Below are 20,652 nucleotides of genomic sequence, written 5' to 3'. Positions count from 1 at the left end.
GGATCCTTTTTATTCCCCGTTCATAAAAATCGTACAGGGTGGGATTCAGGGTGGCTTCATTCAGCCAGCACAGCTGCTTGGGAGTGACCCCTGGTGAGCCCCCTCTGCCCTGTACCTCTGTTCATGCTGTCCTGTGACTGAATGAACAGGGGCCAGTGCCGTTGTGCAGAGCATACCTTATCACCAGAGATGAATTAAGGTTTCCTGGGGCCCTGGCCCTGGTACAGGGCAGAGGGGGCTCACAGGGGTCACTCCCCTTCTGCCTGCGGCCCTGCCCCCTGTTCCACCCAGGGTCCCCCCTCATTCTGCAGTCCCACAACCCCTTTTGCTCCTTTCCCCCTCCCCTCCCCTCCCCCCTCCGGTCCCAAGACCAGAGAAGCTCTGACCCTGCACCACATCCCTGGAGTGCAGCGGGGAGTGAGAGCTCCTCCAGTGCCAGGGCTGCAGCAGAGGTCTGGGTGCTGGGGCTTGCTTCTCCCTCCCTCCCTTCCTGCCCCGCGGCTTCTGCTGGGGATGGGGAAGGGGGGTTTCCCCTGTCCCGCGGCTTCTGATGGTGTCGGGGGGCGCTAGGGATTCCCACGCCTGGCGCTGCTGCAGCGGAGCAAGATCGGGGCACGGGGGCGTCCCCCAGTTGTGCAGGTCGCCTGGGCACAGGCCCCATTGGCTCAGTGGCTAATCAGCCACTGCCTGTTCACCCTCCCAAAGAACAGACCTAGGGCCTGCCTTGGCTCCCACTGGCTCCACTGGGAGTAGAATTGTGCCCTTACTAAAGAAGGGGCTTAACTGACTCACTCTTTTTTTTAAAAGGGAGAGAATTCAGTATCCGTTGACGGAAAATGTAATGATTCCACCCTGCTGAGCAACTTGCTGGATGAGATGAAAGAGACATTATCAAAGTGCTGAATAGTCTTTATAAATATTGCAACTACAAGAGATGCACTTAAAGAAGTGTAAGACAAACAGATCCAAGTGTTACGTTTCTCCCTCGTACGCATGTACTATCTCGGGGCACGTGCTTTTCAGTTAACTCCACCATTGTTTGCAGTTTAGACATTTTAAGGCTGTATGTTACCTTTTTTATTTGGAATCTTTTTACCAACTGTGATGTTAACCCTTTCCAGCCCAGTGAGATCCTGACATGTTTGGGGGGTTATTTATTCAGCAGTTCCCAGCAATCCAATACACCCTGCCTCCCATATGGAGCAGAATGTTATCAGTAGCATTGTTAACGTAGAAGGTTGCCTTGGCCCTTGTCTATGGAATATGTCTGCTTTAGTAGGTGTATATTTTTAGCAGAAGCTGGTGTTGGACCTGAAGGCAGCCACCTCCTACTCTCAAGCTCACTTGGTCCCGAATATCAACATCCTTGATATCGTAAGAGCTAATCAGTAGGCACCTGGTAAGAGTTTGGGACACTCCTTGGTTTCTGCTTATGGTAGCTGCCTTGGGCCTTACCTTCTGTTAACGACAGCTAAACCATGGGCTGAAAAGTGTTGACTCCTTAGTCCTCTCTGCTCCTGTTCATCCCCAAAACAAGGCCTATTAAACATCTCCCCATAAGTGATCTCTGCTGATGTGCTTTGTAAAGTGCACTGAAATTTCACATTCCTGAAAAGTTAGAATGTAGCAAAGAAACTGGAAATCCAAAGGTTTTTTGTTCCTGTTTTTTATTTTGTTTATAATGTGGCAGATGAGGTTGACCAGTAGCAGGTTGGAGAAATAGCCACCTAAAATACCTCCTGCTCCAAAACGTCTGTCCCCATGTTATCCATGTTGAGATATGACAATGTGTTTAATTGGTCCCTGGAGCATTGTGCTGGCCCTGCTTTCATGAAGGTAGATTTGGACATAGCCAGGTGCCAGCAGCCAAGGTATAATTGGGGCTGAGCGGGAGTGGATGGAGAACACTACACACTTGTGTTTGTGGTACGAGTTACTACAAGGGTATAAAGGAGGGTCTGATAAATTGACTCCATTCTGTGCTGTTGAGAGTTCACCTGGAATCTTTGACTGGAAAGGGAGTTTTCTGTCACTGAAGTACAAATGAGGACCATACTCCTAACTGGCATCACTTTCCAAAATCTCTCCTTTTTCAATTCCTTGTGCTGTTCTATTTCCAGCAGACTTGGAATGCACTAAACGGTTATTACTTTGAGATGTGGGTAAAGAACTGTCAATTGCTACTACCAAAAGGGCTCCAGTGGAGGAGATAGACATGGACAATGTCTGCACTTAAGTTTTTGGCAACTTCCCCCCTCCAACAAATGTCAGTATTGCACAGCAGACTGATAACAACCCTACAGCCTGGGGACAAAGGGTGAGATCAGAACTGATCCCGATCTTACCTTTTGTTAGACACATTGTGCCTCTTTACACTCTTCCCATGTTAGGGCGTTTTTCGAAAGGCTCTGCTGTGGTTTTATTGCTAGGACCAGCATCGTCTGCTGTCTGATTGCACTTGTGTACTGCCGGAATCCTTTCGCGGCAGGCTCCTGTGCTGGTGAAGTGGTCTGGTTTGGTATTGACACTCAACCTCCCTTGGTTAGCCAGTTTGTGTATTAGAAACTGAACATATTACAGTTGTCTTAAAGGATGATAACGTTCCTTAATTAGTGGGGGTGGGGGAATTAAAAAATTAATGGATGAAAACTGTCACTTTAGCATGTAGAGTCTTCTCTTAAAGAATCCTGTGCAGTGATTCTAGACCTTTGAAACTGTCTGATGTGTTATATTAAAGAATTTATTTGCTATCAACATTCCCTGACGAAGAAAGACCACAAGCTGCTGTAACAATTTTGTGTCAAGATGATCTAATAAAATTTCAAAACAAAAGTTAATTTTGATTTTTGTAATACCTTTCTAGTCTTACAGCCTTTTATTAAGAGTGGTGGATGAGGTTTTTATAAACCATTTTCAAGAGATCATTTTAGCTGTCACTGTAATTGCAGCCAGTTCTGGAGTGGAATACAGAAGCTTATTAATGCAACTGAAGTGGCAGGGAAACTATGCAGGCATTCGGGTAAAAAGTGATTTCCTGCTGTCCAGTGGCTTGATGCATTTTGATTAAATCGCCTTTGAGTTGTGTGTGTGAAACGTGATGATGTATAGAAGTATAACATAGCACTCCACTGATCGTTTCTGTTTAATTTCCCTTACACCTAATACATTCTAAGTATTCATTTAAAAAATCACAGCTCAGCAGTCTATCACTTTGGTGGGGGGGATTCTGTATTTGTGCCATCCAGTAGTCTTCCTGTTCACACGTGTGTTGTGCCAAGTCTCAGACATGCTGGCCTTTATCCCTTGGAGGTAGAAGAAACAAAAACCCATCAGCGCTTGGACTGGTCTGAAAAGCACAGCTAAGCCCATGTGATGAATGGAACTAGTGCAATCTCTTTGAGTACCCAGGAAAGGAGGCGGCAGTAGAGGAAACATCATTTTGAAGCAAAGAGCTGCAATCCGCTATCTGCAATGAAACTCAAGCTGGGAGAAAGATGGCCTGTTTACAGATGCTCCAGCTGGGAGCAAGGAAAAGCTGCTCTCAGATGGTTGGAGCCTTCCTAACCACAGTGCAGAAAGGCTTGTATATCTTTACTGTGGCTTCAGTTTTGAGGGCAGAGAAAACGGAACTCTGTTCCAACATGCCATAGGGCAGCAGGGAAGGGTTTGACCTAGTCTCGACTCAAGAAAAATTGCCATTTAATAAAACAGCCACAATTAACAGGTGAGGTGCATTGGCAGAGCTCGGGGCGGGGCAGCATGGAGAAGGCCTGCCCTGGCATCAGTCCCACGGTTAGAGGAGCACTGATGCCCCCTCTTGTGCATTTGCAACCAAGGGCAAATGGAAACAGCATGCTGAAGGAGAACATGAGTGTAGCTGGTGTGAGGATTATGACTTTTGCTAACCACTCTGCATTTTAAATCCAGCTTCTGCCTTTCAGACTTGGACACCTGCTGGCTCCAGCTCCACGTACTGGATAGTTTTAATTCACTTTTCCCTTAGGAAATGCCCTCTGTGTCCCCTCTTCTACTCATTTTTAGACTTCAACTCCTGCTAAGGCCCTACAAACAATGGCAAAACACATACAAACCATTACCTTCCAGGAGGCTGAACGAGGGACCCCAGTCATCGTCCTTGTCCCCCAGACGTCTGCAAAGTGCATCCTCCACTGTTCTGTGCAGGCCAATAACCTCCAGCAGTAGTGCAGATTGGAGAGCCCCTTCCTGTGGTGTCTACACTAGCGATTCTGCTAAACATGTATCCCCAAGCCACCCCCCATCTAGGGCCAACAGAGCCGGCCCTGGCTCCATCTCCTCTATCCCTGGTGAGCAGGTCCACACCATGGTTAGAATGCTGGCCAACACCGGCTCCTGTCTCTAGCAGTGCTGCTATTGGCCAGGGAGACCCGGAGGAAAAAGTCAACTGTAGCCGCAGACGCAGCTAGCCCCCAGCCCCTTAAAGCTATAAGAAATCCTCTATTTGCAAACTTACTTTTAAAGTTGAGCATTGCTGGGCTGTAGGGAAGGGAGAATAAAACATTCAAGATTAATAATTTTCTAGTAAAAAATGAAATGCTGCAGGGGCTGAAAGGGGCACGTGCGCTCGCTCGCTCTCAGTGGATGGAAATCCGCTAAACACAGTCCCTAGTAAAAGCAACAACTAGTCCATTTGTGAAGATTGTTTTCTACCTCCTTAAATCTAGAGGGTCGTGACTGCTCTCAGCAGGAAGTACTAGGGCCAAGACACTAGCTTTGGCCACAAAAGTGACTGCAAAGCCAGAGTTCCTACGGTGTGGGCAGCAGTGCAGCGTAGTGGCGGAGAGCTGCATTTACCTCAACGGCTCTGCTTGCCCGTCCTGGGACAGGAGTGCCATGTTCATTACACTAGGGGGAAGAAGCAGGGAGGAAAATCTGAAATAATTCAGTGGGGGTTGCATATAGTTCTCTGGCTTCACCATGGCACCTCAATACTCAAGTAGGCTTGTCTGTTCGCAGAGTTATTAAAAGTTGCATGAAACTGTACCCCCACTGCTTCCAAGGATGGTTGCAATGTGCTTCTGAGGGCAGGAGGCGGCCCATAGGGCAGGAGCAAGGTGGGAGGGAAATGATAATCTAGCTCTTCTATAGCCCCATCCCTCAGAAAAGATTCCCCTCAACACTGAGGCTCTTTTGCTGAGAGAGCAGGAAGCTGGCTACAGTTTATGCTCAAATTAACAAGTCCCCTTCCTGGTGCCTACTTACCTGGTGGATGTGCAATTGCTGAAAGACAAAGAGGCTGATTAGAGAGCTGGGTGGTAGCTGAGCACTGCTGTCAAAAACCAACCCCTGCCCCCAATCCTCTGAGCCAGAAAGCTAGCTTGCTTTCACCAGAATAGGATGGAGTCTAGTTATCCTGGGATTACAGATCAGTATGGTAGAGCCCACTGACCCCAGACAAGGTCAGAGCCCCATCATGCTGTACAGCGAGAGACAGTCCCTGCCCTGAAGAGTTTACAGACTAAACAGACCCTGGGTGGAAGGGGGAACTGCCCCAGCTGTCTCCGTGGCAGAGCTGGGAATCGCAGCCAGTGGCCTACCCTCTCGACCCTGCTGCTTCTGCACTGACCAGCCATACACAGCACAGTCGTCATATGAGTTAAGAAGCGGAGCAGTCACTGTAGGATTGAACGGCCTGGTCCTAATCCCACTCCCCAAAGCAATGGGAGGTGACTGTCAGAGCAGTGCATGGGGAATATAGCTGTGCAATGCCTAATAACCGCTCATTTCTCATCCATAGGCGTTAAAAGGGCTGAGCCCAGGAGAAAAGAACGGAAGGATCAGTCCTCTTCTAAGGAACTGGGTGTATCTCTGTGCTGGAGGAGCACTCAGCAGCCGAGGCCTGGCATGGGCCTGGAATGCTTCGTGGCAGCTGGCTCCCTAGGCTGTGTGAAAGGAATCTCTGCCCTTCAGGGAGGCCATTTGAAGAACTGGGTCCCTGAAGCCCAAACTGGAGCCGAACAGACACTCACTGGAAGCCTGGGATCCTTCTCAAGGCAACTAGCCACCTTGCTGATTGCCTGAGGAGAAAACATGAGATTAGAGGCCCTTCAGTTCAGAGGAAAGCATACAGAATTCATCCCTGAGCCAGGCTGCAAGGGCACTACCAGGTCCCCCATGAACAAGGGGTTAACTCCAGCTCAGTGCCTCTTCCCCCCCCCCCCCCCCCCCTGCACTGCCACAGGAAGGGCTGGAAGAGGGGTTGCAGCTCCCCATCCAGGCTCAGAGGGTTGAGCCCCTAAACGGGGGAGTTTCTCCTTCACTTGTGCCGAGTCTGCCATCGTGTTCAGAGCACTGCTCCTGGAAGACGCAGCCTTGGTCCCTGCAGCCCTGAATCAATGGCGGGTGGTTCCACCAGCTGACACTGATCAATGCAGGTAGAGACCAGCTACTACCCCCACGGGGCCTAAGGCCCAGCTCCTCAAAGCTGGATAGGCCCCTGACTCCCACTGATTTCTGAGCCAGAGAGACATGATTCACCCGAGGAGAGAACTGAACCAGGTCTTCAAAGTCCTAGGCTAACACCCTGACCGCCAGGCTAGGCCCAATTCAGCTCTCACTTAGCCTGGTGTAACTCAGTTGCAGTCAATGGAGTTACCCCTGATTTATAACGGTCAGTGAAAGGAGAATCTGACCCCAAGGAGAATCTGCAGGACAGATGCCTTCAGTGTCCCATTAGAAACCATCAGCCCAGGGGTCAGAGAACGGGCTGCAGCATTTCACGTCCCTGTTTCCCTCCAGCGAGTCACCAGCGTGGAAAGTATTAGAGGTAGATAGAAAATATCTGCTACTGGTCCTGGAGTCCTTCCAACTGGTAAGGAAAAAATGCCCCACTTACCGGTATATTTTGTTTCTGAAAAAGAAGAAACACGCACTGAAATAGGAATGTCAGGGATTTCCCCCAGCTGTTGAATGGTGGGTTCTCACCTCGCCCTCGCTCTGGGACTCAACCTTATAGACACGGTCTGAGCCGGCCCAGCATGGTGCCCACCTGAGCTCAGTGTGAAAGGGCTGGGCAGGACACAGACAACCCAATACTGCACTGATGGCTACCAAGTCAGGCCTCCAGTGGAGTTCCACTACAATAACCCCCGGAGCACAGAGCTCTGAACCTGGGCAAAGGTCTCCAGCAGCAAATGTCAAACTAACACTGTCATTCTCGTGCTAGAGAAGAGGAAATCCAGAGCCTACCACGCCAGTGCTACCTCCTACAGCTATTGCTACAGGGACAGAAGACACCAGCCCAGCATGTGCTGTGGGGAGGAAGCTCAGTGCTTTCCTAGGCATGGTGCTTTCAACATCTTTCCTCGCCTGCAAAAGTATCTGAACGGGGCTGCTGCCTCCCTGCTCCCATCTCAGAGCCACACCGGGTTTAAAGGTAACAACATCATTCCGTTTAGGGGCCCATCATTTTCTCCCCCTGTCCTCAAGCCATCAGTGCATGGCTCTGCTTTCCTGGCACGAGGGCAGCTAAGCAGCCAAAGCTACATCGCTGCACGCCGTGCAGATGCTGGAAACAGAAAGCAGAACAGCATCCCCACCCCCATCGACGCCCACCCTCTCTTAGATGAGGGACCAAAGAGGGTCAAAGTAGCTCTTAAATCTGGGGCCTCTCCCGCCCCCGTGCATTCCCCCCAAACTGCTGACCCCTGCTGGTTAGGGTTTTCATTCTCCACCACTTGCAATCTTTCAAGCAGGAGTGGATGTTTTTCTAAACTATCTACTCTAGTGCAAACAGGTCCCATTCCAGTTACTCGTGTGAGTAAGGGTTCCGGGATCAGAGCCTTGTATTGTATTTGGAAAGCTCATTTAAAAACCCTGTGTAATGAACTAAAAACCTAAACCAACACCATCCACAAGGCCTTGTCTTCACTAGGAAAATGTGTTTTTAACCTCTTTCTCCTAGTGTAGACACAGCCTTAGTGACAGATCCTGGAAAGCCGAACACCGAGCTGACACTTACATGTAATCAAAAAGGCCTTTCAAGGCTGTTTCCCATTCTTCTGATGACCTGTTGAAGAAAGGGAAGGTTTGAACACACCTGTGGATAGGTAGATGGTTAGAGGGGTGGGGTAAGGACTTTTTTTAGATGTTTCTCTTATAGTAGGGCCACCTGGTTAATCAACAGCCCTGTTAATAATCTATTCTCTTTAAAGAAGATGTATACTTCCTCTGCCCTCTCTTAGGCAGTTACCAATGTCCCTGGGTACAGTACAGCCACAGGGCTCAGCCGGAGCTGATGGGCAGTTCTCTCTCACACAAACACACACACACACACACACACACACACACTCCATAAAAAGACGTGCTCCCTACTCGCAGTTATATCCAAAGCAAGCTGGTCTGGAGACGTTACAATTCATGCAGGAGACAGCATCATATCTAAAGATTCCTGTAACATACAAGAGTGAAACTGACTGCGTGGGGAAGTCGCCTGTTAGACATATTGGCAGTAACTTCTGGTCGCTGCTGGAACAGTGGAGATTATAGGTCTGGGGTGAAATCCCAGCCCCCCGTGAAGCCCATGGGAGTTCTGCCATTAACTTTAATGGGACCTGGACTGATTTGGGCGGATTCACCGTCATGCTTTTTGTTTAGATCGGGGGTCTCAAAACAGGGACTGGAAGAGGTGTCTGGGGTCACGCCCACCCTGCTCTCCCCGCATGGCTAACTGGAAGGGGGGCTGCAAGGTGGAAAGAGCTGAGAACCACAGAGCTAAATCATTAACAATGAACCCCGCAACCCCCCCTGGCTTACCACAGTGACGTTCACACTCCAGTCTGCCTAGGGAACGCAGGGAGAGTTCATTAGGGTTAAAGAGCCCTCGTTTCAACTGATCGCCATTAACAAGAGACACTGTACTTATCTGGCCCTCATCACGGCAGCACCTGAGTGCCTCACACTCTTTGCTATATCCTTCCTACCCCCCGGGTGGAGCAGTGCTACTGTCCCTGTTGCACAGAAGGGAAACTGAGGCCCAGGAACTTCTCCAAGGTCACAAAGGAAGTTTGTGGCAGAGCAGAGAATTGAACCTGGGTCTCCGAAGTCCCCAGTTAGTGCTCTAACCACTTGGCACTGCTTCCTCAGTGCTCTCTGGTGTGAAAACCAGGACCTGCTACTCTGCCCATGATCTTACTTATCCCCTCCCCTCAAGCACTGTAACACCCTCATTTTCCCTGGCGTCTCAGTTCTCATGGTGTCATGCAGGCAATTCAAAGCGCAGCTCTGCTTCCCCTTAGCCCTACCACAAAGCTGGAGACCATCCCTGACCTACTCAGAAATCTCCCCTCGTCTGCCCAGGATGAGATCTCCCTTCTAGGCCCCAGGATCTTCTGCAGACTTGCTGAGTCCCGTCCTGCCTGACAGCTCCTCCGTCCCCAGCCCACTCGGCGATTCACAGATACTACATGCCATCCTGCCCCTTCCCCACCATGCTCCAGCTCTTGCTCTGAAATTGCCCTCACTGTCTGATAAAACCCCTCCCTTCCCACCAGGCCCTTTCCCTGACAGCCTCGTGTCAACACTCAGCAGCCCTTTGACCCCAGCCCCCTCCCTTCACAACACTCGTGAACCCTACAGTTTCCCCGTGTTCACCTTTGCACTCTTTTCCACTCCCTCTTTACTACAGCTACAGGTGCTACCAACAGAAACCAAAGCTGAGGGTGTGGCATGCAGAGGAAAGGGAAAAGGCTCACTTTCAATGATTGCTCTCTGCAGCAGCTGGATCTGGTTCTGAAAAATGGACTGCAGGAGTTGAGGGAGAATACCTTAAAAAGAGAGAGATGTAAGTTGTTTGGGACAGGGACTGTTATTTACTATGTTTGTATGGCACCTAATGCAGCAGGGCTCTGACCTGCTTAGCAGGTAGGTGCTGCCACAACATACCTGTTAAATCATACGCAGGGTCCTACCAAATTCATGGCCATGAAATACGCGTCACGGACTGTGAAATCTGGTCTCCCCCCGTGAAATCTGATCTTTTGTGTGCTTTTACCCTACACTATACAGATTTCACGGGGGAGACCAGCGTTTCTCAAATTGGGGGTCCCAAAAGGCAGTTGCAGGGGGATCGCAAGGTTATTTTAGGGAGGTTGCGTTATTGCCGCCCTTACTTCTGCGCTGCCTTCAGAGCTGGGCGGCTGGAGAGTGGAGGCTGTTGGCCAGGCGCCCAGCTCTGAAGGCGGCGCCCCGCCAGCAGCAGGGCAGAAGTAAGGGTGGCAATACCATACCATGCCACCCTTACTTCTCTGCTGCTGCCTTCAGAGCCGGGCAGCTGGAAAGTGGCGGCTGCTGAGGACCCAGCTCTCCAGGGAGCAGCGCAGAAGTAAGGACAATACCATACCAGGCCATCCTTACTTCTGCGCTGCTGCTGGCGGCGGCCCTGCCTTCAGAGCTAGGCTCCCGGCCAGCAGCCGCCGCTCTCCAGTTGCCCAGCTCTGAAGGCAGCGCCGCCGCCAGCAGCAGCGCAGAAGTAAGGGTAGCAGTACCGCAGGCCCCCCCCCAATAACCTTGTGACCCCTCCCCTCACATCTCCTTTTTGAGTCAGGACCCCTACAATTACAACACCATGAAATTTCAGATTTAAATAGCTGAAATCATGACATTGACCATTTTAAAAATCCTATGACCGTGAAATTGACCAAAATGGACCGTGAATTTGGTAGGGCCCTAATCGTAAGTGAGAGCTCCAGTGGCTCACATATTCCTGGCTATAATTCAACTTCGTTCCTGAATCAATACAGCCGACTCTAGCTGACTTTATTTCCCTTTAGTTATTCTGCCAGCTTTTTAGAGGTAATCAGAAAGCGCCTCTAGACAACAAGGGAGCACTCAGCTCAGTCTCGGGCCGTCATTTAAACCGATAACGTCTGGAACTCCCGACGTGCATGTCAACATCGGGACACGAAAAATATTACTGAATGAAAGTGGGCCTAAGAAATGTGGGTTCTCTCCCCAAAAGTGCAGGCTTTAACCGGAATTCGCAGTGCTACGGACTAGGGTTGCTTCTGTCAGATCATATGAGGAAAAAATATTCTACACTTGCTTTGTATCGTAAATTAGCACCCGATTCCGCAAACATTCATGCATATGCTTAACTTTATGCCTGTGAGTATTCCCATTGACTTCAGGGAGACTACTAGTGTGCTTAGAAGTTGAGTGCATACATGGTGGCAGAATCAGGGCCTCATTCCCCATCCATCCAGATCCTAAGCCAAGTACCTTGCATTTCTGCTACGCTTGTATCCTTGGCCCCTGAAAGAAAGCTGTGTCCTTCTCAGGAACGCTTACAAAGCTAGTGAAACAATGACAATGTTGGCAGAAATTTGCTTTGTTTTGTTTCAATTAATCTGTCGCTTTTAGTGATCCTGTTAGGTGAGAGAACGAAAGTGACCAATATTGTCTTATTGTTTCCTTGCGCTCCCCCATCTGTCTGCCTGTCAGCTCTTAGGGGCAGGGCTGTCTTTTTATTCTGTGTTTGTACAGCGCCTAGCACGCTGGGCCCAGGTCCATGAGTGTGGCGTCTATGTGCTACCACACTACAATCATAATAATACAAATAGAACTTCACTGCAGGCTAATATATAATTTACGGTAAATTACAATAATAATTTATTATATCTCCAGTAATCCCGGTATGGCAAATATTTCTGCATTGCCTTGGATCTGTATTAAAGGTGGCCTGCACAAACTGGGTTTGTGGCTCTTTATGATGAAGATGGGCAGCTTGAAAGTTTTAAAAATAAAAAAGGGGGGAAATCCTGCTTCCTCTTAACATTGGAAATGAAAGTTTTGTCATCTTGTTTTCCTAGAAGACTGTACAGATGTCTGGGGGACCAAGCTATGATATCAGAAATCATGCAGAAGTGAAACCTGATTAATTAGGGGGGAAGTGATTTTTATTCAGATGGTTTAAAACTTGTATTTTGTTGTTGCTAAAACCTATTTAAGGAATCTCTTGAGAAATAACTGGGGAAAAGGTGCCTTAAAGCTCCCACTACGCATCACCATGAGTCTTCTAGCAAATCCAGGGAAGACCAGATGTAGCATTCCTGATCTTTCCAGGGTGAAAAACCACACTTTAAAAAAAAACAAAAAACACTGTTTGGCTGTCTTTGGAGACCATCAATAAAAAATGGCATAAAACCATTTTTTTCATCCATTAACCCTCACACTGAAATGATCATCATTCGAGTTATAACACTAATGCTTATATTTGGTCAACAAAAAGACACCCGTGAAATTAAATACAGAACATGGCCCTGATCCCATGAGGTCTGTGGGAGTTTTGTATTTGACACCTCCCAAGATCAAGCCCCAACATCTATTTTTTTCCATTTTCATATATTTTCTCCCATTTATTTTCCATCCAGCTGCTGATAGTCATCACCACGTCCTGACTTAACGGCAAGCCCTGCAATGGAGACCCATTCCACTTCTTCACTAGGCAACAGACATCCCAGATCACCAACCCTTCTGTACGACACATCCCCTTTTTTGCAAGTCAACTAACTTACCTGGTTGGTACGTTTTCCCACTCAACAGGATGTCAAGTTTTTCATACACTTTGGCTGCAATTTCATGTAGCTTATCCAGAGCTGGGAATGTAGAACAGAAGTCAAGGAACGCCTTGAGGTCACTAGAAATATTGAACACTTAGGCACGATCAGTGAAATTTCTGTTCAAAGTGACCGTGGTGCAGGCTACAGAATCTAGGAACATTGTCTAAAAGCTCTTCATCTGAAACCCATTTCAATGCTGCGTTTGGGGCTTATGTGATTTGAACAGCCTTGTGTGAGTTCTCTGTACTGGAATCAGTTTCACTTCAAAACTACAGCAAGTTGGTTTTCAGACAAATCTTTCACTTTTCCAGCACTGTCAATCCCAAGTGTTCAAAAAATCTGGAGTGAGGCACCTAAAAATCATGAGATTTTTAAAAAATAATACATTTGCAGTTTTTTTAATTTGCCTTATTTTGTGAGCCTTTAGGGTACCTCCGGAACATATTTATACAACCACGAGGGGTAGGAACATACTTTAAAAAAACCACCAAAAGTGAAAGCTGAGATTCTCCCATACTCCTATGACTCCAGGAGCTGATGCTTTGAGCAAGAACAGCAAATATCGTGGCAGCTGGTAATACTGTTTTGATGAACATGGCATTGGCTGAATTAAAGATATCTAAGCCAGTCAGAATGCAAATGAAACGACGAACACAGAGACCATTACAGAAATGGTGATCAGGAATATTTTCATAGAATTACCACCTCTGGCTTAGAAAATGTGGGTTCACTTTGCCATGCATTTTTAACATGGCTCATTTTCACCTGGGAGATTATTTAGCAGCAGGAGGCCTTTATCTGGCTGTGGCATCACCGTATTCGATCAATATCATCTCTTATTTTAATTAAGATTCCAAAAAATAACCAACCTTTTCTGATTCCAAAGAAATGAAAATGACATTGGAGTGGTCCCTGGGAAGTAACGTTAAAAACTCCATTTAAAATAGAAATGCTCTGAATGCTACAATTCGTCAAGCTCAGAACCGTTTAACAGATTCCAAACTTTTAGTAAACGAGTTTCTCTTTGCAGAGCCAGGTAAAATTTCCACATGTAACTATTCCTGTTGGATCTGTGCTAATGAAGGGCAGGCACAATCAAAGGCTAAGGGGCAAGGTAAAACAGAAACAATCTTTTCTCTCAAGAGATGTTCATCTGCTCCTTGAATTAACTTCCAAGGTACCAGTAGTTGGAATAGGAAAGACGTGTCAGCATGATGGCAAATGAACTGAATGGGGCCTGGGGAGGAAGGGAAATGAGGTTAAAATGACATAAACATACATCAAAAAGTAGAAGTGCAAACCATAGGCCCTGATTGTCTTGTAATCTTCCGCTGCACAGAACGAACAGCCCCAAGAGTTCTGGGCTCAGATCCTCAAAGGCAGTAGTTATCAACCAGGGGTACGCACACCCCTGGGGGTACACAGAGGTCTTCCAGGGGGTACATCAACTCATCTAGTTATTTGCCTAGTTTTACAACAGGCTACTAGCATTAGCCAAACCAGCACAAACTAAAATTTCATGCAGACAATGACTTGTTTATACTGCTCTATGGACTATACATTGGATGTAAGTACAATAGTTATATTCCCATTGATTTATTTTGTAATTATATGGCAAAAATGAGAACATAATCTATTTCTCAATAATAGCGTCCTGTGACGCTTTTGTATTTTTATGTCTGATTTTGTAAGCAAGTAGTGTTTAAGTGAGGTGAAACTTGGGGGTACGCAAGACAAATGAGACTCCTGAAAGGGGTACAGTCGTCTGGAAAGGCTGAGAGCCACTGTTCAAAGGTATGTAGACTTCTAACTTCCATTACATCAATAGAAGCTAGGAACCTAAATACCTCTGAGGATCTGAGCCATGGAGCTTACATTTCTCAGTGCATAGATAGACTGGGACTGTACCCTGCATTTTCCTTATCATAGCTTCATGTGATGGCTACTCATCCTACCCTTCAACACACCTTGAATAACATAGATTATCTCCAAATAGCATAAATTCCTGCTAGATCTCACTAGTTTGGAGTACATTTTAAGGTCAGGATTTGTAAGTATTCCAGTCATGTAAGAAGGGGTTTTGTCACGTTTCAATGAGACATTTAAAATCCCACTTGGTTTGTTTAAAAATCTCCTTCATTTAAAGTCCCAGCAGCAGAACTTCAGAAGTTCACATCCCATGTAAAATGTTGACATGGTTTTGCACAACCTCAATTGTCAGTTCAGTTTTGGGGTTTGGTTTTTTATTTCTTCCTAAGGGACAGATACTGATCTTTTCCCATCCAGGATCTTTCAAAAGGGACAAGTTCTTTTTTAGAAAGTGTGGCCTATTGAGTAGATTGTGGTGCTAACTAATGGCCCACAGGCCATGCACGGCCCACCAGAGCATTTCATAAGGCCCGCAGCCTGCTTCAACACAATACGCTAACGGCTAATTCATTAGTGTTTTGTCATCATTTAGTTTATACAAATGTGTAAATAGACAATACTGTACATAGAAACAATCTATCTAAATACACACGAAACAAGCTGAACTTAACATATAAGTCAATACAGATGACTTTAAATCTTATTAATACACTTCTACCCCGATATAACGCTGTCCTCGAGAGCCAAAAAAATCTTACTGCGTTATAGGTGAAACCGCGTTATATCGAACTTGCTTTGATCCGCTGGAGTGCGCAGCCCCGCCCCCCCGGAGCGCTGCTTTACCGCGTTATATCCGAATTTGTGTTATATCGGGTCGCGTTATATCGGGGTAGAGGTGTATATGTAGAATCTGTTTGACCCACCCAAGGCTGTGCTTAGGTTCATGTGGCCCTCCTGTGTAATAAGGCTGGGCATCACTGGGGTACACCATTGGACTGGGACTTAAGAGACCTGGATTCAATTCCTAGCTCACCCCCTAGCCTTTTTAGCAGCAGTATCACATTGTTTACTCTTGTTCAATTTGTGATCCATTATAACCCCCGCATCCCTTTCAGCAGTATTAGGGTTACCATATTTCCTCATTAAAAAAAGAGGGCTCTCCACGGGGCCCTGGCCCCGCCCCAACTCCGCCCCTTCCCCAAAGTCCCCGCCCCAACTCCGCCCCCTCCCCTGAGCGCCCCGCATTCCCCCTCCTCCCTCCCAGCCGCGAAACAGCTGCCCCGAGCACTACCGGCTTCACGGTTTGCCGGGCAGCCTCCAGACCCTGCGCCCCCGGCTGGGCGCTTCCCCTCCCGGGCTCCGGCTGCGCTGGGGAAGCGCCCGGCCAGGGGCGCAGGGTCTGGAGGTCTGGGGGCTGCCCGGCAAACTGTGAAGCCGGTAGCGCTCGGGCAGCTCGGCTCTTCAGCTACACAGAGCTGAGGTGTCTGGGGGGAGCAGCAGCAGCCGCCGCGGGGGAATCCGCCTGCAGCTCGCAGCCTGCGGGAGCCGCACGGTAAGCAGGGGACTGGGGCAGGGATGCCGGCAAAGCTATTTTCCCGGACATGTTCGGCTTTTTGGCAAATCCCCCCGGACGGGGATTTGAGGACCAAAAAGCCGGACATGTCTGGGAAAAACTGGACGTATGGTAACCCTACCTAACTGCCCCTCAGGACTCCACCCCCTACCTAAGCCTCCCTGCTCCTTGTCCCCTGACTACCCCCTCCTGAGACCTTCCCCCCATCCTAACTGGCCCCCTAGGACCCTATCCCCTGACTGCCCCCTTCTGAGACCCTCCCCCCATCCTAACTGCCCCCCTAGGACCCTACCCCCTACCTGTCCCGACTGCTCAAAACCTTACACCCCCCCACCCCCAGACAGCCCCCCCCCGAACTCCCGACCCATCCAACCCTGCTCCCTGTCTCTTGACTGCCCCCTCCAGAACCTCCCTGCCCCTTCTCCGACCCCCTGGCCCCCTTACCGTGCCGCTCAGAACAGCGTGTCGGGCTCCACGCGCAGCCCGACACGCTGCTGCACTCCCCCATGGAGTGCATAGCCCGGTTCCCGCCCTCGCAGAGTGCTGCGGAGCGGCGCGCTGGGCAGGGGAGGAGCTCCAGACTGCCGGAGGCCCAAACGTCCGGCGATCTGCGAATGCAGGGAGAGAGGGAGGGAGTGATCTCAGCTGCAGGGGAAAGGAGGGGGAAGTGGAGGAGGGGCTCTCTCTGGCTGCCGGAGCCCAGTGCAAGTGGCACATCCGGCCGGCTGCCCTGTCAAGCCGCGCGCGCTCTGCATGGGGGGGGAAGTCCGGACATTTACAAATTCCCCCCGGACGCTATTTTTAACTCAGAAAAGCCGGACATGTCCAGGGGAATCCGGACGAATGGTAACCCTAAGCAGTATTATCACCTGGGCAGTTATTCTCCATTTTGTAGTTGTGCATTTGATTTTTCCTTCCTATTACTTCGCAATTGTCCTTACTGAATTTCATCTTGTTGAGTTCAGATCAATTCTCCAATTTGTCAGGCTTGTTTTGAATTCTAATCCTGCCCTCCAAAGTTCTAGGAACCCTCCCATCTTGTGTCATCCACAAATTTTAGAAGCATCTTCTCCACTCCATTATTCAAATCATTAATGAAAATACCGAATAGTACTGGACCAAGGACACACCTGTGGAACCCCACTAGATACATCCCTCCAGTTTGATCACTACTCTTTGAGCATGGTCCTTCAACCAGTGTGCACCACTTTATAGTAATTTCATCTAGAGTTCTAGACCACGTTTCCCTTATGAGAATGTCACTTGGGGCTGTGTTAAAAGCCTTACTAAAATCAAGATATACTGAACAATGGAAGGATTATAGGATTATCCTCCCCAGTGTTGCCATCTGGCATGAGACTTTGTCTTTTTCTTAAACCCCCAGCTTCTGGAGTCCTGGGATAGGAAGAGAATCGCAGCTTCTTTTTTCTTTCTTCTCATTTTTTTTAAACAGTAAGTTTCTAGCCTTTCTGGTTGGGGAGAAAATCTTGAAAACGTGACTCCCCCAACGGCAAATAAAAAGAACCTAGCTAGCATTTATTATTCTTCAAAAAAACCCTCAATTTTTATGCCAATCTCATAATTTTGGGGGTCTGAATTCTAATTTTGGAACACGTGGGAGTTGGCAATACTGTGCCCCTATGCAGTCAGATGGGGCCGCTCACCAATGGGAGGAGGGAGGCTGAGCAGTTGCCTATGGGAGATGTCCATAGGTACTGTAACTAGGGGTGCTGGGGGGTGCAGCTTGAAGTGGTTTCCATTATATACATGGTTTACAGTTTGGTTCAATGACTTTCAGCACCCCCACTATTCAAATTGTTCCAGCCCCCCTGGAGGTATCTAGAGGGTCTCTTTCCTCTCTATAGCAGTGGTTTTCAAACTTTTTTTCTCATGACCCAGTTGAAGAAAATTGTTGATGCCCGTGACCCAACGGAGCTGGGGATGAGGGGTTTGGGGTGTGGGAAGGGCTCAAGGCTGGGGCAAAGGGTTGGGGTGCAGGGGTGAGGGCTGCTGGGTGGGGATGGGAATGAGGGGGTTGGGGTGTGGGAGGGGGCTCTGGGCTGGGGCAGGGAGTTGGGGTGCATGAGGGGGTTAGGGCTCTGGGCTGGGGTGCAGGCTCTGGGGGGCTGGGAATAAGGGGTTTGGGGTGCAGGAGGAGGCTCTGGGTTTGGGGGGACTCAGGGCTGGGGCAGGGGATTGGGGCATGGGGTTGGGGCTTACCTCGGGCGGCTCCCAGTCAGCGGCACAGCAGGGGTGCTAAAGCAGGCTTCCTGTCTGTCCTGGCACCGCGGACCGTGCTGCGCCCCAGAAGCGGCCAGCAGCAGGTTCAGCTCCTCGGCGGAGGGAGCACAAGAGGTTTCGTGTGGCTCTCATCCACAGGCACCGCCCCCCCAGCTCCTGGCCAATGGGAGTGCAGAGCTCGGGGCAGGGGCAGCACACAGAACCCTGTGGCCCCCCTGCCTAGGAGCCGAACCAGCTGCTGGCCGCTTCCGGGGCACAGCGCAGTGTCAGAACAGGTAGGAACTAGCCTGCCTTAGCCAGGCAGCATCGCCGACGGGACTTTTAACAGCCTGGTTAGCGGTGCTGACCAGAGTTGCCGCGACCCAGTGCCTTCCATTCCGCGACCCCGTACTGGGTCGTGACCCGCAGTTTGAAAACCACTGCTCTAGTCTAGAGGATCTGAGAGGCACTTATTGATCTCAGTGCATAAAGCCAAGTGCCCACAGGAGGTTCCTATCTTGAGAGACTAGGCACGGGGCCTTTCTCACTGAAGGCCTAGGAGGGAAGGATAGAGTGACCAGATAGCAAGTGTGAAAAATCGGGACAGGGGGTGGGGAGTAATAGGAGCCTATATAAAAAAAGCCCCAAATATCGGGACTGTCCCTATAAAATCGGGACATCTGGTCACCCTACTAGACCCTCGCTTTCTCAGGGCGCCCGGAGGGCTTGCAAGGGCTGTGCTTAGGGGTGTCACTCCTGGATCCCAGGGTGGCTAAGAGGAACCTCCTCTCTCGGGGACCCCAAAGGGTGGGAAGATGGGGGAGGGCTCCTGGGGAGGCTCTCCTGGAATTGATCAGGGATTTGGGAGGAGGAGACCCCGAGGGACAGAGTGGGGGGATTGTGTCTGGGGGTGTCACTCGGGGGCTGGGGATGGGGGGGTGCCCTGGGGTCACTCGGGGGCAGGGCCTGGAGGGGAGCAGGACGGGCAGGGACCGGGGGGAGGGGTCCCAGGCGCAGGGGGTGTCCCGGCATCACTCGGGGACCCAGGGGGTGTGGCAGGCTCGGCCCCGGGGCGGCGGCGGTCGGGGTGGGGGTGTCCCGGGCGGTCCCGGGTCACTCACGGATCTCGGCGGGGATGCTGAGGCGCAGCCCCCGCACCGTGTCCCCGGCCCAGCCCCGCAGCAGCCGCCCCGCGGCCGGCACGTCCCCGAGCCCCCAGGACTTGCGGCTGAGGCGGGGCCGGTAGGAGGCGAAGCGGGCGGCGAAGGCGGGGTCACACTGCAGGCAGCCCCGGGCCGCGCCCAGCGCTAGCGCCGCCGCCAGCCACAGGCCGAGCAGCCGCCGGGCCGCCCCCATCGCAGCCCGGCCCGGCCCGGCCCGGCCGCGTTCCAGCCCCGCGGGGCGTCACAGAGAGCGGGGAACCCGCGGGGGGGCCAGGCCGGGACACTGATGGGGGCTCTGGAGGCCGGCGGGGGGCAGGGGGTGGTTTGGGGGTGAGGGGGTAACCGGGGGGCTAGGGGGTGGTTGGGGGAGAGGGGGGCTAGGGGGTGCCAGGGGGTTGGTTTTGGGGGAGAGGGGATAACTAAGGGGACGGGGGGTGGTTTGGGGGTGAGGGGGTAACCGGGGGGCTAGGGGGTGGTTTGGGGGTGAGGGGGTAACCGGGGGGCTAGGGGGTGGTTTGGGGGAGAGGGGGGCTAGGGGGTGCCAGCGGGTTGGTTTTGGGGGAGAGGGAATAACTAAGGGGACAGGGGGTGGTGAGGGGGTAACCGGGGGGCTAGGGGGTGGTTGGGGGAGAGGGGAGCTAGGGGGTGCCAGGGGGTTGGTTTTGGGGGAGAGGGGGTAACTAAGGGGACAGGGGGTGACCAAGGGGATGGGGTGGTTTGGGGGTGAAGGGGTAACTGGGGGGCTAGGGGTGGTTTGGGGGAGAGGGGGGCTAGGGGGTGCCAGGGGGTTGGTTTTGGGGGAGAGGGGGTAACTAAGGGGACAGGGGGTGGTTTGGGGGTGAGGGGGTAACCGGGGGGCTAGGGGTGGTTTGGGGGAGAGGGGGGCTAGGGGGTGCCAGGGGGTTGGTTTTGGGGGAGAGGCGGTAACCAAGAGGACAGGGGGTGACCAAGGGGATGGGGTGGTTTGGGGGTGAAGGGGGTAACTGGGGGGCTAGGGGTGGTTTGAGGGAGAGGGGGGCTAGGGGGTACCAGGGGGTTGGTTTTGGAGGAGAGGGGGTAACCAAGGGGACAGGTGGTTTGGGGGGAGAGTGAGTAACCAGGAGATAGGGAGTCCCTGTGGGGAATAGGCAGTGGCTGGGGGAGTTGGTTTGGTGGGGAGAGGGGTGGCTGAGGGGTTGGTTTGGGGCAGAAGGGGGAGCTGTGGGTTGTTTGGGAGAGAGGCAGTGCATGG

General features: G+C 50.8%; 2 protein-coding genes across 3 annotated transcripts in view; one reads left to right on the top strand and one right to left on the bottom strand.

Annotated features, from left to right (window-relative positions):
• The window catches only part of AP3D1 (adaptor related protein complex 3 subunit delta 1), a 68,880-nt gene extending 67,975 nt beyond the window's left edge, over positions 1-905 (top strand). For both annotated transcript variants that reach the window (XM_065422012.1, XM_065422011.1), the window contains one exon: positions 808-905. In XM_065422012.1, coding sequence (XP_065278084.1) covers positions 808-903 — 96 coding nt within the window. In that variant the 3' untranslated portion in view covers positions 904-905. The remainder of the gene's footprint in view (positions 1-807) is intronic.
• Positions 906-3,195: 2,290 nt separating this feature from the next.
• IZUMO4 (IZUMO family member 4) lies at positions 3,196-19,614 on the bottom strand. Its single transcript, XM_065421923.1, has 11 exons — positions 19,380-19,614; positions 12,552-12,632; positions 9,732-9,803; positions 8,794-8,820; positions 8,353-8,428; positions 8,000-8,047; positions 6,875-6,889; positions 6,009-6,056; positions 5,242-5,259; positions 4,493-4,515; positions 3,196-3,302 (listed from the first exon to the last, which is right to left on the bottom strand). Exons 1-11 carry the CDS (start codon positions 19,612-19,614, stop codon positions 3,196-3,198), a joined length of 750 nt encoding a protein of 249 aa, XP_065277995.1.
• Positions 19,615-20,652: the final 1,038 nt, after the last annotated feature.

This window comes from Emys orbicularis, chromosome 24 (genome assembly GCF_028017835.1).
Source record: "Emys orbicularis isolate rEmyOrb1 chromosome 24, rEmyOrb1.hap1, whole genome shotgun sequence".
Lineage (NCBI taxonomy): Eukaryota > Metazoa > Chordata > Testudines > Emydidae > Emys > Emys orbicularis.
The sequence above is the reverse complement of the archived record's forward strand: the minus strand, read 5'-3'. Positions and strand labels throughout refer to the sequence as shown.

What these genes read in the sequence shown, in the direction of transcription:
- IZUMO4 (XM_065421923.1), bottom strand. Translation starts at nt 19,614, where the DNA reads ATGGGGGCGGCCCGGCGGCTGCTCGGCCTGTGGCTGGCGGCGGCGCTA. An exon ending in TGGGAAAACGTACCAACCAG is followed by an intron (nt 9,804 to 12,551) that starts GTAAGTTAGTTG and finishes TCTCTTTTTAAG; the next exon opens with GTATTCTCCCTCAACTCCTG. An exon ending in TGCTTTGGATATAACTGCGA is followed by an intron (nt 8,048 to 8,352) that starts GTAGGGAGCACG and finishes TTTCTTCAACAG; the next exon opens with GTCATCAGAAGAATGGGAAA.